The sequence below is a fragment of the Trichechus manatus genome, unplaced genomic scaffold (genome assembly GCF_000243295.1).
Source record: "Trichechus manatus latirostris isolate Lorelei unplaced genomic scaffold, TriManLat1.0 scaffold00008, whole genome shotgun sequence".
In the NCBI taxonomy this organism is placed as follows: Eukaryota; Metazoa; Chordata; class Mammalia; order Sirenia; family Trichechidae; genus Trichechus; species Trichechus manatus.
Genome location: NW_004443944.1, coordinates 33,737,550 through 33,752,656, shown reverse-complemented (window position 1 = coordinate 33,752,656; position 15,107 = coordinate 33,737,550). Strand labels below are relative to the sequence as shown.

General features: G+C 35.3%; 1 protein-coding gene across 1 annotated transcript in view; it reads right to left on the bottom strand.

Annotated features, from left to right (window-relative positions):
- RAD21L1 (RAD21 cohesin complex component like 1) overlaps positions 1–15,107 on the bottom strand; it is a 29,951-nt gene that overhangs the window by 6,963 nt on the left and 7,881 nt on the right. The window contains exons 5-12 of the mRNA XM_004370493.1: positions 14,357–14,463; positions 10,191–10,361; positions 8,931–9,026; positions 7,925–8,035; positions 4,879–5,105; positions 4,541–4,640; positions 3,572–3,696; positions 516–611 (exon numbers count right to left, since the gene is read on the bottom strand). Of these exons, the coding sequence (XP_004370550.1) occupies positions 516–611; positions 3,572–3,696; positions 4,541–4,640; positions 4,879–5,105; positions 7,925–8,035; positions 8,931–9,026; positions 10,191–10,361; positions 14,357–14,463 (1,033 nt within the window). The remainder of the gene's footprint in view (positions 1–515; positions 612–3,571; positions 3,697–4,540; positions 4,641–4,878; positions 5,106–7,924; positions 8,036–8,930; positions 9,027–10,190; positions 10,362–14,356; positions 14,464–15,107) is intronic.

The window sequence follows — 15,107 nt, the reverse complement described above, 5'->3', positions numbered from 1 at the left end:
TTTTTTTTTTTTTTTGGTTTAGATGTCTTGTATAGATACAGGCCTTGAAACATATAATGCTTTGGAAAAAATGTCCACACTATTTTTGTAAATAGAATAAAATTTCAAATATTTTAGAACATACCCCTAATAAAGTTCTGTTTCTCTAGAGATGTTATAGGAATAACTTAAAATAGCAGTTCTCAACATTTTAAAATGCACCACTCCTTTTGATAAACATAAAAATCTTTCACCTTTCTTGAAAATTATTTGAAGTTTCAAAATAAAGACAAAAATGTCAAAGCAATTCTGAATATGTTTTATCAAACTACTCACACACATCTGTTGTGATAACTAATTTAAACTATAAATTTAGAAACTAACATGACAGTCCTAAGACCAATTTTTAGATAAATAAGGCATTATATATTTAGGAACAAGGTTTTTAAGAATTTTCCCAAGACTATAGGGTTGCTACAAGTCAGAATCGACTTGATGGCAACAGGTTTTTATTTTTGGTTTATACATATATTTACCATTTCAACCGGACAATTTTCAATTTCTTGCGTCAAGAAGGCATTCTTTAAAGAGGATTCCTCAGCAGCAGAAGAAACCATTTCAACAATATCCTGCTAAAGAAAATTAGGGAAAGATAGGTAATTCTGCTAGTAGTCATCTCATGAACAATCATTTTCTTAAAATGTTTTAATAACACCATGAACGCTCATTTCTAAAACTAAAATACTACCCACATTCTCAAAATATTATTTCTGAAATATTCCAGTATAGGCAGTCCATGCCATAAATATTCCTATTTTCTATATGCCACCCACAAATATTGAAGTTGTTAAGGATTTCATTTTACTTGAATCCACAATCAATGCCCATGGAAGCAGCAGTCAAGAAATCAAATGATGCACTGCACTGGGCAAATCTGCTGCAAAAGACCTCTCTTCAAAGTGTTAAAAAGCAAAGATGTCACTTTGAGGTCTAAGGTGTGCCTGACCCAAGCCATAGTATTTTCAATAGCCTCATATGCATAGGAAAACTGGACAGTGAATAAGGAAGACCAAGGAAGAATGATGCCTTTGAATTATGGTGCTGGTGAAGAATATTGAATATACCATGGACTGCCAGGAGAATGAACAAATCTGTCTTGGAAGAAGTACAGCCGGAATGCTCCTTAGAAGCAAGGATGGCGAGACTTCATCTCACATACTTTAGATATGTTATCAGGAGGGACCAATCCCTGAAGAAGGACATCATGCTTGGTAAAGTAGAGGGTCAGTGAAAAAGAGGAAAACCCTTGACGAGATGGGTTGACACAGTGGCTGCAACAATGGGCTCAAGCATAGCAACGATTGTGGGGATGGCACAGGACGGGGCAGTGTTTCGCTCCGTTGTACATAGGATCATTAGGAGTCAAACCAACTCTATGACATCTAACAACAACAACAACGACGACCCACAAATGGAGAACTAACACACCCCTTCCCTCCTCGCTTCCTGTCCTTTTCCCTCTCATTCCCCTCACCACTGCAGACCTTGTATCAGAAGTCTCTATGGTTGCTGAGACCACTTTCCTTTGAAGTATTTTACTTAGCCTCAGTCACTGACCTCTATTCTCACTCCAGCACCAGGTAAAACCCACTGCTGCTGAGTCAATTCCAACTCATAGTGATCCTGTAGGACAGAGTAGAACTGCCCCATAGGGTTTATATAGGGGAAAAAAATTTGCAAAGGGCAAGCTGAAGGAGTGAGGAAAGGGATATTAAGATTCCTACCCAGGGCCATGGCAGGATTCCTGTCGCTACTGCTGGAGCTGTATAAGAAAATATGGTGCCAGTACTCTGGAACGGGAGGGAAAAATAAAGGAAGAAAAAAAGAGAAAGCAGAAATTCTCCATTCCCCATCATCTCATCCCCTTTTCATTGCTATAAGCTATTGGCTCCTTTTTTTATCTTCCACCTGTCTCCAAGCTTCCCTCCCCAGCTGTCATCCCAGATTTTGATTAAGTTGGAGCTTCCTACAGTATAGTTTGGGCTTTCACTTCAGCTTTTGAAAATTTTAGTGAGTATAAGGAGTTGCACTTTATTCTTTAATATACATATTTATGGAGCTTTATCATGTCTTTTCCCTTTTAATTTCTATGAATATTCTACATTTTAGACACTCTCAATTTTGTAATTACTTTATATAAAAATTCTGTTTTATGAAGATTTGAGAATGATTAATCAGAATCAGTATCTTTCCGTCCCTTCAAATTGACTCTGCTCCCATGCCTGACTATATTTCACATCTGTTCACTATTTGTGGAAGCAGAATAAGCACAAGATATATTCAGAAATGTTTTCCACCTCCTCAAATTAGGATAAAGGAGTAAAGAGTTCACAAGAACTGGTGCATCAATCTCTTTCTTTCTTTGTACTTTAAGCACTTGGGAAAATCTATTTTGTCAATATATGTATGATAACTAGAGTTATATTTTCCTTGCAAAGTATCATAAACTAAACAAGTTTGCCTGGTCATAATTTTCAGCAGATGCTCTCTAAGAAATGCCCAAGCCCAAACAAGGAAGAGAGTAGTACTGACAACCCGGTATCTCAGTATTCAATATACAATCAAATATTTAGCAAAACACATTTTGTTTTAACACATTATAAAATTATCTTTTCTTCCAAGGGCATTCAGTTTCAATGTGGATTGACTTTGAATTCCCTGAGTGGTTATCAAAATACAATGAAGATGGAGCAGAACAGAAAAGCACTGGTTTATTTTTATCTAGTGTGGCTATAATACTTACATCTGTACAACCAATAGACAACTGGAAAAATGTTTTAAAGCACATTGTTCCCAACCACCTTAAAAGATGTTTTGAATATTTTTTGGTTATGGGTCTGTAGATAGTCCTTCAGATTCAAGGGCAAGGTAATTTGTGGGTCTAAAACATAATACTCTCAGAGGTGGGGAGGGTGGATTGATGAAGAGAAATAAAACAGGTTTATTGGCTAGAGTCCTAAAAGATTTCATGAGATGTTAAATGTGGAGCCTAGAAGGATTCTCAGCATATAGCCAGATTCAAGTACGGACAGTCATTCTTTTAATGACTAATACACAAAAGCATTATATCATAATTCACGGTAACAAAATACTATTTCAGTATGAAACTACCTTTTCCTGTGATTTCCTATCCTAAACTTCTAGGGAATACTGTTCTGGAAGCGAAAATCATGTTTTACCCTGCAGTACTTCTACTGACTAAAGAAAATGGTAGAACAATGCAAGAAGAAATATAAACTGTAAATGTAAGAAGATATACTAGAGTCCCAGAGCCCTGGTGGTGCAGTGGTTAAGCATTTGGTTTCTAATCAAAAGGTAAGCAGTTCAAATCCACCAGCTGCTCCTTGGAAACTACAGGGCAGTTCTACTCTGTCCTACAGGGTTGCTATGAGTCGGAATCAACTCGATGACAACGGTTTCTTTTTTTTTTAATATCAGAGTCTCAACATTCCTTTAACAGTCCTAAGGAAAAAAAGTCACCATATCTGGGTCAGAAAAACAATATTTTTATGATTCTCTCTGGTTAACTTACCTCAGAGTTAGTATTTTTATTGGTATCTTCTTGAGAGCTACACTTAGATCCATCAATCACATCCTTCCAAGTTTTTGTTTGACTTAACTCTTGCTGGGAATTCGGCTCTTCCATCACGGAGGTCTCTGAATTATCAAGGAAGTAGAAAAGTTTTCACCAAATGCCTTTCAAACTTGAATTGGGATATGGTGGTTACAAAGGAAACTTTTGAAAGACAACTTAGAATCTAAGAATTTAGGCAAAGGGTACATAAACTATCTGTATGGCTCCCCAGGTCTCACCTATTTATCTTCCGTTTCCCCTCCTCTGACTCTTTATCACATCCACTCCCCATCCTCCATCTCCTCCACACTTACTCCCACACATTCATCACAAGACAGTGCAGATAGCTCTGAAGCCCATCTCAGTGTATTGCTCAGTAGATTTTAATGCCTTCAGGAAGGGTGACCAGGCAGTAGAGATTCACTCACTACATAAGTTGATTTTATTATTACTTTATAATTTCACAATAATAACCAGCAGTTATTAACACTCCATGTGTCTTCTGGGTAGATGAAAACATCTGTATCTTGGGTTAGTCATATTGCTTAAATGCTATTCTTATCACTGGATGATTTTCATGTTAGTTGTTTTAAATGAAACATTATCTTGCTGAACACAAAGATTTTCTTTGTTGAGGGTTTGTGAGTACTGCCTTTGGGGATGGGAAAGGTGGGGAAGAGTGAAATTAAGAATGGTCCACATACTATATATACACTTATCTTTTTGATGAAGCCTCTGGGACAAAAAATACCCAAAAAACAGAAAAATGCAATGCTGATGTAACTATGTTAAGTTTAAATACTCTCCTAGAGGTAGTGTTTATTATTAGGAATATGGAACTGGACTCCATCTTTATTTTGAAATGTAAAATGAAATTTTTGTTTCCACAACATTCTCCTCAACATTGACAGAATCAGGAAGTCTCACCTACTATGTTTTGGCCTCCCACTTCTTCCCTTACTGCCTCCTTCTGTATCAATTTTCTTCCAAGTTTAAAGCCAGAGGACAGAAAGCATTTTGTAAACAACTGTAAAAATATACATTTTTGTTTCTTGTTTTTGTGCAAGTGAAGCAATTCAATAAAATACAACCACATATAATGCAAAATAAAAACTATAATTCACATACATACATCCAGAAAATTAATTCAAAAGAAGTAAGGGGGTATTTTTTCACAAGTTTAAATTCTGTTGTATATATGTAAACATGTATTTATTTATTTATAACTAAACATCAGATCCATGTAAAAGGATGGAAACTATTACCCTTTTTAGTTTAGCATGAATCAAATCCTGAGTAGCAGTTGACAAAAGTGTATCTACTCCTCCTCTCTTCTTCCACATCATCAGTCTTTGGGTAGGAGGTGCAAGTTCCAAAACCATGAGTGTGTCGGTAAAAGAAGTAAGCTGTTTATGCATAGTTTTACTACTGATCTCCTTGACTGGGTCTATAAGCAATTTCCTCCTTTTGCCTTTCCTTTTTTCAGCAATGTCTAAGCATAAGAAGAAGGCACAAATGTAACTGGTTGTACAGTTTTTTAAAATGATATTCTAGGCACTGTTTATCTTATACATGTCTACCACAATACACCCTACAGAGTTATATTGGGAAGAAAATCTGCCTTCTCCTCTCTTCTGAAAATTACACTTTACAAGGATTTTGCCCGAGCAGCCAGCAGCTGATGCATTTTGTAAGGTGTTGCTCAAAAGTGCTTAGGAAGGACTCTGCTGACTTAATAAACAGGCAACTGAGGAAATGTGGAGCACAGACTATACTGAGAGGGAAGTCATCCAATTTAAAGGATCTCTAAAAATGTAAACTGCCTATATAACAGGATAACTTTTTGAAACACTAACTTGTATTTGTCCAGTGTATTTTTCCCTCCTCAACTGAAATTTATATACAAATCCCAAGTAGGTAGCTAGGCCCATGGGATTTAGCTACTTCAGGGTATTTTACCAGGCAGAAAGCAGAAGCTGCCTGAAGTCAAGCTTTTCTTTAGTAAAGCTGAAAAAGGGGAGGGAGGGTTAGATTTTCCAGAGTGAGTGGAGATGTGAAATCAAATGCAACCAGAAGGAACAGGAATCCATTTGCTGATGTGCCTCAGTAAAATCTGGGGAGCATGACAAGATCCCAGAGGGGCTGGCTGTGTGATGATCTCACATGCAGGCTGGGACAGTGGGTACCACAAAATGGTGCTGCTGATGACCGAGGTTTCCTTCTACCTCTAACACCCCTCCTTTGAACTTTGGTATTACATGGCCTAGGGAAGATGGGGGAGCTATGCAGACTGAATATTCTGCAGGCCAATGGGACAGAGGCTCAGGTTGAATTCAGTAAAGACAAAATGTAAATGTTTTATTCCTTGCATGCCTGAGTATATCACATTAAATTCATATCAATTACACTACTTAAAATGAGGGTGTTCCTAAAGGACCTAGTTATAGATTAAATTCATACTTATTGTTTATTCCTAAAAGCATGTTTGAGGCTAAATGTTAGAGAGAAGAGACTTTATATGACTTTTTATTAATTTTCAAGAGGTGTTCCTCTGTTTCCCCAATTGTAAGACTCCAGAGACCAGCACAGAACCTGGCACAAAATTGGCCCTCAATAAATACATGTTGAATAAATGAATGTAAGATACCCACCAACTTAATAACAACTATTGTTGAGAGGGGCAGAATACTATATTAAACAAATTCATTGATAAGAAAATGGTATATCTGAGCTTCAGAAAAAATGTGAAAAAACATGCATCTTAGAATCAGAGAAGTAGGGTAGGGCATCTCCTCCAGTGCTTGGTGATTAGACTATTTTCTTCCCCTCCTTTCCTTTTCCTCAGTTGTCTGATTCAGATGACAATTTTAATTCCTTAGATCTTAGACGAACTTCTTACAAATTATACTTCCCAAATTTTTATCAATATAGAATAATCTATACAGGCTGCCTTCACTTGCCCTCCACCCAGTCACTCTTTTCCACTTAAATACGAATTCTAACTCCATCATTCTGCTGAAACAACCTGGTTAGACATCAGTGACCCTCTAATTATCTCAATCTTTTGGATTTTTCACGGCATCTAACAATACTAATCATCTTTTCGATCTTCTAAACATTTTTCCTCCCATGGCTTCAGTTCCTTCCCTATGTCTCCAGTCACCCATTCTTTGATACTTCTTCCTGTTCTGTGCTCCATATGCAGCCTTTTTTCTTTCTACTCTCACATCTCAACAATTCTCATAATTCAATAAAAATCACAATAATAGCTAATATTTAGCACTATGTGCCAGGTACTGTGTATCATTTCATCATCACAATATCCTATGAGTTAGGAAACTGCGTTTTGGAGAGATTAAGTAACTTTCACAAGGTGCCAAAGCTAGTAAGCGGCAAAGATTAAAACCCAGGAAGTGTGATTTTAGGGCCTGACATTATACTAACTCTTGAGAAATGGTCTTCTTATTCACCCTTATATTCTATGACCAACTTTGTTTTTCTAAAGCATTCCTTTATTTTAAAAATGTAATGACTTTCTACTTACATTAAATTAAATTTTTAAAAAATCCTTACGCTCCAAATTTAGGTTCCTTCAAGCTCTGGTCCCAACCTAATTAAGAGACTTGGCAACTACTACTTTTCATTTTCCAGCTAAGCTCAACTACTGGTTTGTACATATCCTTTATTTTTATAACTTTCTATCTTTGCTCAGAGTATTTTTTTTTTTTTTTTTAATCCGAGAATGACCTTTCCTCAAATTTGGCTTTTGAAATACTATCTACCTTTACAAAACTCAAATGTAATGCCACTATCTTTCAAAACCTTCTCTAATCTTCCATGAAGATGTAATCTCTCCTTTATCCAAACCTCCAGAGGGCATAGTGCCTCTCTTCTGATGCTGTTATTCTGCCTTACATTATAGCTGGTTAGCAGTCGAGCTCTTAATCACTGAGCTACCAGGGCTCCATACTTATTTATCTTCCTGATTAGACTGTAAGCTTCTTGAAAGTAGGAACCTTGTCCCATTCATTTCTGTTCCCAACTTAGTGCCCAACACAGAGTAATGGCTCAATAACTACATGAATTGAACTCAGTTTTAAAATTTCCAGTTTCCCAAACCGGATATATGGTTCGACCAGGACAGAATACAATGAAAGGATCATCTCAAATTTCCTTCACGCTCTTCTCATACTGTATTACAAATGTTATTACTAGATAGACCACCTCCTATAATATTTCATAGATGATTTAAATTTCATAGTAGACAAAATAGTAGTATGTCAAAAGTAAAAATAAATGAATGAGTCTGACCTGAGACATGAATTGGGTCAAGGGTAAATCCTTCTTCTTCATTTGGTAATAATGTGGTTTTATACATTTTTTCATTATCAGGTAGACATATACACTCTGAATTATCCAGTTCTTCAATCAACATATAAAAATAATTATAAAAAAATCAAGATTATATTGTAAAACAGAGAATTAAAGTAAAAGATAAGCTAATTTAATATACGTATTTCTAACTAGAGTCACATCTAAATAAATTCTTAGTATCATATCTTTAGTAGAGTTGAGGAGGCTCAGATATTATATGGTCTGAGATCTACAGTGTTCAGATGAATCAAGTATCATTACCTCCTCTTACACATGAGACTGAGCTACAATCACAGAGGAAGTGAAAATAGTAGTAGTAACCAAAATAAATCACTGATATAAATTTGACTACATATCTGCTATAACAATTATATTCTGTCATTTAATTATTAGTTGACCCATAAAGAGCCACAACTGAATTCTTATTGCCTAATCTTTTCACATTTCCAATTTCTACCATGTGCTAGAAAGCAAATGTAACGTTGAAAAGAGTGAAGAATCAAAATCAGGCTTTTAATGCTTAAGAAAAATCAGACTAAAGGACCTCAAATCACCTGAGGTACTTTCCCATGAATTTCATGTACAGAAAACACCCCCACATTTGTAATTTCACCCAAATTGTACATAGACTGTCAAACCATACTATTTAATAATTTTTTTTACCATATAATATATATTATTTTAATGATTCAGAAGCACAGTATTTTGGCAGAGTAATTAAATGTGCTCTAATACAAATAAAGGCAGTCCTAGTTGAATACCTTTCACCATAGCTTTCTCAGAACACAGCTTTCTATTGTCTAGAGTTGGACTAAGAGAATTTGAGGAATAATGTTCATTATCTTTTACTATATCATAGTATTGCTTAAGCTTAGAAGTTCTGAGGCTTAATCTGAATATCAATATCTGATCACTTCGTATACAAAGGAAAATTTCAACATACCCACTGTATTATCGGGAGGCTCAGGAGGCAGGAAAATTTCTTTGTCTGAAGGCATGTCTTCTAACAGGATATTTCGATCCTCTTGCAATAAATTGTCTTGAAAAACACAGTAATTTTGTCAAGCAGAGTTGAATCTGTCATTTGTTCACTAACATTTATTGACATTGCTATGCACAAGGCATTGTGAAGGATACAAAATGAATGAACCCAACTTAATTAGACTGATTGATTATGTAGACAACCACATTTCATGCAGGATAACACAGAATTTTGTATATTTAGTTTCCTTTCCTTTATTAAAAAATCCATTTCCAAATGTTTAATTTCAGGAAATATTTACTAAACCGATAGACAGACAGTAGCTTTGTACAAAGCCATGTTTAGATTTCAAATTAAGACGTAAATGTGTTTTAATTACGTTTTTTAGTACATACAGTTTCAAATTCCCTTGGCAGAGAACTAAGATATAGCCACTGTTTCACTTTTGTTTCTTTTAATTTTCAAGTTTCAAAAAAAATTGTCATAGCTAGCTTTTAATGTGAATTAGAGATTAAAAAAAGATTTGATAAGAACAGTCCAATATATTTAAAATATGTGTGAATTTCCTAGTTTTTATCACCTTAATTCTATGATTATTTTAAATAATATCCCAAATGTTGGACAGATCCTTTAGAATAGCTGTCCCACAATTTATGTTAAAGAAAAATAATGTTTTCCAGTTAACAGTCTAGTATATTTTGTGAGGAATATACTAACCCCATTCCATCCCCTCTGAAAAGTACGGATTTGTAAATATAAAATAAAAGCATGCAGTATTTCACCATCTATATGGAGAATGTGTTTAAACAGATGACTATTTACTTAGGCCTACCTAAATGTTTAAATATACCATAGGCTTTGAGAACTTGTATAAACATGTGTTGACCTACCTAAGACAGTCACATGTCTGAAATTTTAGTTTGATCTAATAAATCTACTAATAAAGTTACTATATATACCAGTTGCTGTAGAGCTGCTTCTATCTCTTGGTGACCCCATGTGTGTCAGAATAGAACTGTGCTCCATAGGGTTTTCAGTGGCTGATTTTTCAGAAGTAGATTACCAGGACTTTCTTCTGATGTGCTTCTGGGTGGGCTTGAACCTCCAACCTTTCAGTTAGCAGCTGAGCATATTAACCATTTGTACCACCCAGGGACTCCAATAAATTGTACCAATTTGATTGAAATAAATATACAATTTCTATATGGCTACACAGCATACCAATCATTTCTCCTGCAGCCCCTTCATCTCCAAATCCATCTCCACTGTCATAGAACAGAGATTTTTCTCCATTGAGGCTTCCAGAACTATGTTCAACTAAAAGACCACTGGAATTCAGTAATACATTGTCGTCAAAGAAGCTATGTCTTCTGAGAACTTCAGATTCCTCCCCTAAACAAATACATATTGTTAATACTGAGTTAGCATAGGAAACACAGAATTTTAGGGTTAGAAGGAAATCAAGATACCATCTAGTATAATCCCCCTCATTTGAGATATGATGAAAATGAGAGCTGGGAAACTTATTTGAATTATTCAACCAAAGTCATTCAGTTAATCAGTAGAGACTAGATTTCTAGTCTAATGCTCTTTCTAATACAATAGAAAAAACATTGCTGAAGTATCAGAGGTAGAGTTTTGTAGTTATGACGTAGTTAAATGATTTCCCAGAAGATAGAAATATTATGGCAGGTGGAATGATTACTTCTACTTTATGTAGTTCAAGTTCTGAATGACCAGGCGTTATTTCATGTCTCTTGTGTTGTTTATTCATAATGGGGGTTTGAAAAACAAGAAACCTATCTGCTTCTTAGGAAATAGAAAGCTGGGTAAAAGACTAAAGAGTGGGCTTACAGCATTCATTCAGTAAATATTTATCAAGTAACTGTATTAGTCAATATACTAGGGGCTGGAGATACAGCAGTAAAAAAGAGAAACTCAGTTAACATTAGCTGTATGCTTACTATGTGCATTGTATTACATAAAAGAAGAGACTATTATAATTCTCATTGTACATATGGGAAAACACATCCACAGAAAGGTTACGTAACTTATACACAGTCATACTCCTAATAAATGGCAGAGCCAGGATCCAAACCCAGTTCTATCTGACTCCAAAGCCTCTATTCTACGCTTTACTATACTATACTGACAGTTTAGGGAATGAAGGGTTTAGGAAGAAGAGACAGTGTTTTTGGACAGGTGAAACATTTTATGAAACAGAGACTTATGAGAATGAATTCCTAAGAGCCTGATAGCAGCAGATAAATGAACTCCCTGCTTCAAACTAATCTTCTAGATTGGTTGTCAGCTCCTGCATGTTCTTTCCCTCCCTTGGGTTTGAATCTCTAGTTTCAGGAGTCTAAAACCCTAGAAGTCACAGCTTGCTCTTCTCTTCTCTCCTTCTAACAACCCATGTTAGTGTCAGGCAGTAAAGAAAATTATGAGGTGTCACTCATATTGAAAATTCTTCTACAAACCTACATCTTCTAGAGAGGAAGAGTTTAAAAAGGCAACCTTCATTATATTGGACCAAAGACTTGCTCATTCGAAAAGATGAAGTGATTTTTTCAAAAAGTACTAAGAATGTGTTCACATCATTCAGGTACAACTTGATAACTCTCAAAAGAAAAATCAGCTCTGGTCTATCAGATAATAAAATTTATGAACAGACACAATATTCTGAGCACTGAGCATCGTGAGGACCTGAGATTATACAGAAGAAATAATTACTTCAACTTTATATTATAATCCATAATATGATGGGTTAATATTAAAAATTTCTTAGAGGACATTAGGTTTGAGCTAGTTTTTGAAGGAGAGAAAAAAAACACATATTAATGGAGAGGACTGAAGGAGAGGATAAGAGAACTAACCCTGTAATGTTGCTAGCAGTATCTCAATTTTACATATAGGGCATTAAGGCTCAGAGAGGTTAGGTAATTTGCTCAATATTACACAGAAAATCAATGGACAAAGTTCAAATTCAAACTGAACTGTTGATCTAAGAACAGGTTCTTCCCACCTTTTCAGATTGTAGAAGAAGACACAATACAGACAGCAACTAAATTGTATTGGTTGGCTGGTAAGAGCATTTCCTTAACTAGAGCACAAAGTCTTATGTATTAAATGTATTGAAACTAAAACACATGAAGTTGATATAATAAAGAAAGTGATAAGATGGTAGAGAACCTTGAGGATAGGCAAGGTGTTTGATACAACAAGTCATAGGGACTCAGGCACTTAAGCAGAGGAATATGATATACATAAAAAATGGAAATTGAGGACAATTGCTCTTGCAGAGATGTATAAAATACAGGAAAATACTGGAGGAAGATGTGTATGAGGGTATTATAGTACTCCAAGCTTGAAGTACTGATGAACTATATTGGTGACTAGGAAAATAGAGCAGAGACCTAAGAAATATTTCAGATTTTTTTTTTTTTTTAAATCAGCACTGGTGTAAAGCTGACAAAAAGTGTAGCTGCAAGTGATCCTTAAGTTTCAAGCCTGGAGAAGTGTAGTAGCATTTACAGGAAAATTTGTAAAGGGTGCCTTGGGCAGTAGGGAATATGATTATCTCTTTGCCAATGTGTTACATTACAAGGTTTAGAATTACAGGCAGTAGGAGATTTGTGATACTCAAAGTATGGCCTATGGACTGGTCCATGACAAAGGGAACTACAGAAATTATCAAGAAAATGTGCTGGACTTTTTTGAATGCCTTTTATGCACTGATTGAGATGATCATGTGGTTCTTATACTGTTGGATTTTGTTTGCTAGTATTTTGTTGAAAATTTTGCCATCTATATTCATAAGGGATATTGGTCTGTAGTTTTCTTTTCTTGTGGTGTCTTTGGTTTTGGTACCAGGGCAATGCTGGCTTCATAGAAAGAGTTAGGGAATATTCCTTCTTCTTCTAATTTTTGGAAGAGTTTGAAAAGGATTGGTGTCAGTTCTTCTCTAAATGTTAGATAGAATTCCCTAGCGAAGCGGTCTGGTCCTGGAATTTTGTTTTTTGGTATTTTTCTTTTTTTTTTTAATTACTGTTTCAATCTATTTGCTTGTTATGGGTCTGTTGAGGTTTCATACTTCCTTTTGAATAAGTTTAGATAGGTTATGTGAGGAACTACAGAAATTAGAAGTAAATGTGTAGAAACTTCTATATTAATTTGATGGAGTAGTTTTACATATGTTGAATCTAATAATAAATATTGAGGGTTATATTTTGTTTTATAAATTTTTTATTTTTCTAGAAATTCATTTTTATTGTATTTTATAAAAGTATTAGTCCATGAGAGATTGGAAATGAAAAAAAAAAATAACAGAACTGGTTCTTCACCACATATCATTTGAGAAATATCACTACAGGTAATAAGAGATATGGAAGGAGAGTGAGGATAAGAAGTCAAGGTTAAAGATGTAGCTCAAGCATACTTCTTTGCCCCACCCCAGCCTCCATCTTTTTCGACCATCTTTTTCCTGTGCTCACTGAGCTGAGCACTGTAAGAAATTCAAAGATGAATACAACATAGATTTTAGCCTCATGGAATTTGCAGACCAATACAAGAGTTATATAAATACCATAATACAAGACAGAGAGTGAAAAATGCCATAAAAATGAATAATATATAGTTTAATTACACCATATTGCTTCAATTCTGAAATACACTCACTGTGCCCACACAGATTTTAACATTTTTTAAATCAGTGCCTGTTTCACAATGTGAACATTTACTGTGATAGAATTTTCTCCTCCTGTTTTTAAATCTACTCTTTTACAATTTATATCATCACACACTGGAGAAAATATATTCAGAAGGCATTTTATGGAGCATACATATGAAACCTTGTATATATGTTAACTCTAACAACTGTCTCTCTCCCAGCCTGAAAGCTCCTTGAGGAAAGGAACTGCTTCTTTAAACTTAGTTAGCACTGATGACTATGATAAAAAACCAGTTGCCTCAAATGCAACTCATGGCGATCCCATGTGTGTCAGAATAGAACTGTGCTCCATAGGGTTTTCAATGGCTGATTTTTTTGTAAGTAGACTGCCAGGCCTTTCTTCTGAGGCACCTCTGGGTGGGCTTGAACTTCCAACCTTTTGGTTAGCAATCAAGCCCGTTAACCACCCAGGGACTCCATGTATATGATAGCATCTGATGTATAATATGTATGTAAATGGCTGTACACAGAGAAAGGAAGTAGCGCCATCTAGACTAGAAAAAGGTAACGTTGAGGATTACATTTAGACATCAAAAGATTCATTCTAAAGATATTTCTATTGGCACAGAGATAGCTATTTCTACTGGCATCACTTTAATACAAAAATGCAAATATAATTGATTATGTCTTATAATTTGAATTTCTCAAATATTCTTACCAAAGCTGCCAGCTTGGAAAAGTAGATCATTGCCATACTCTTCTCTAAGTGTGATTTCTTCTGGTTTACTTTGGTTCTGAGTAAAATGCTCTGAAACATCAACAGCACTATGGAAAAATATAAGATTGAAAATAACATGAGAACATAACACAATGATATTGCAGTATACTGACAAAAAAACTAACAAAAATAGTTTTCTTTGTAAGAATAAGGATGTTTTTATTTTCTCAATAGTACTACTTATAGAACACTAGTTTATTATATATGCATATAATATCATTGGTATCTAGGTTGCCAAATACAATGGTCAATTCTCAGTCCTTATCTTACTTGCCCTAACCAATAGCATTTGAAATGGATGGTCACTCCTTCATGGAACACATTCTTTACTTGGCCTCTAGGATATCACTCTTTCTTGATTTTCTGCCTACCTCATTGGCTGCTCCTTTTCTGCCTCTTTTACTGTCCTTCCTCATTCCCCATACTACTAACTATTAAGACTGACCCAACACTCAGTCCTAGACTACTCTCTCTCTCTTTTAAATCTGCCCTCACTTCCTTGGGCTTCTCTTATGGTCCATGGTTGAAATTCCATCTATATACTCACAAATCCCAAATTTATATATCCAGTCCAGGTCTCTCTCCTGAAACTCAGACCCAGATATCCAATTGCCTACCTACACCCCCTTAGATGTATAACAGTCATCTCAGACCAAAACCAAAACCAAACCTGTTACCGTGGAGTTGATTC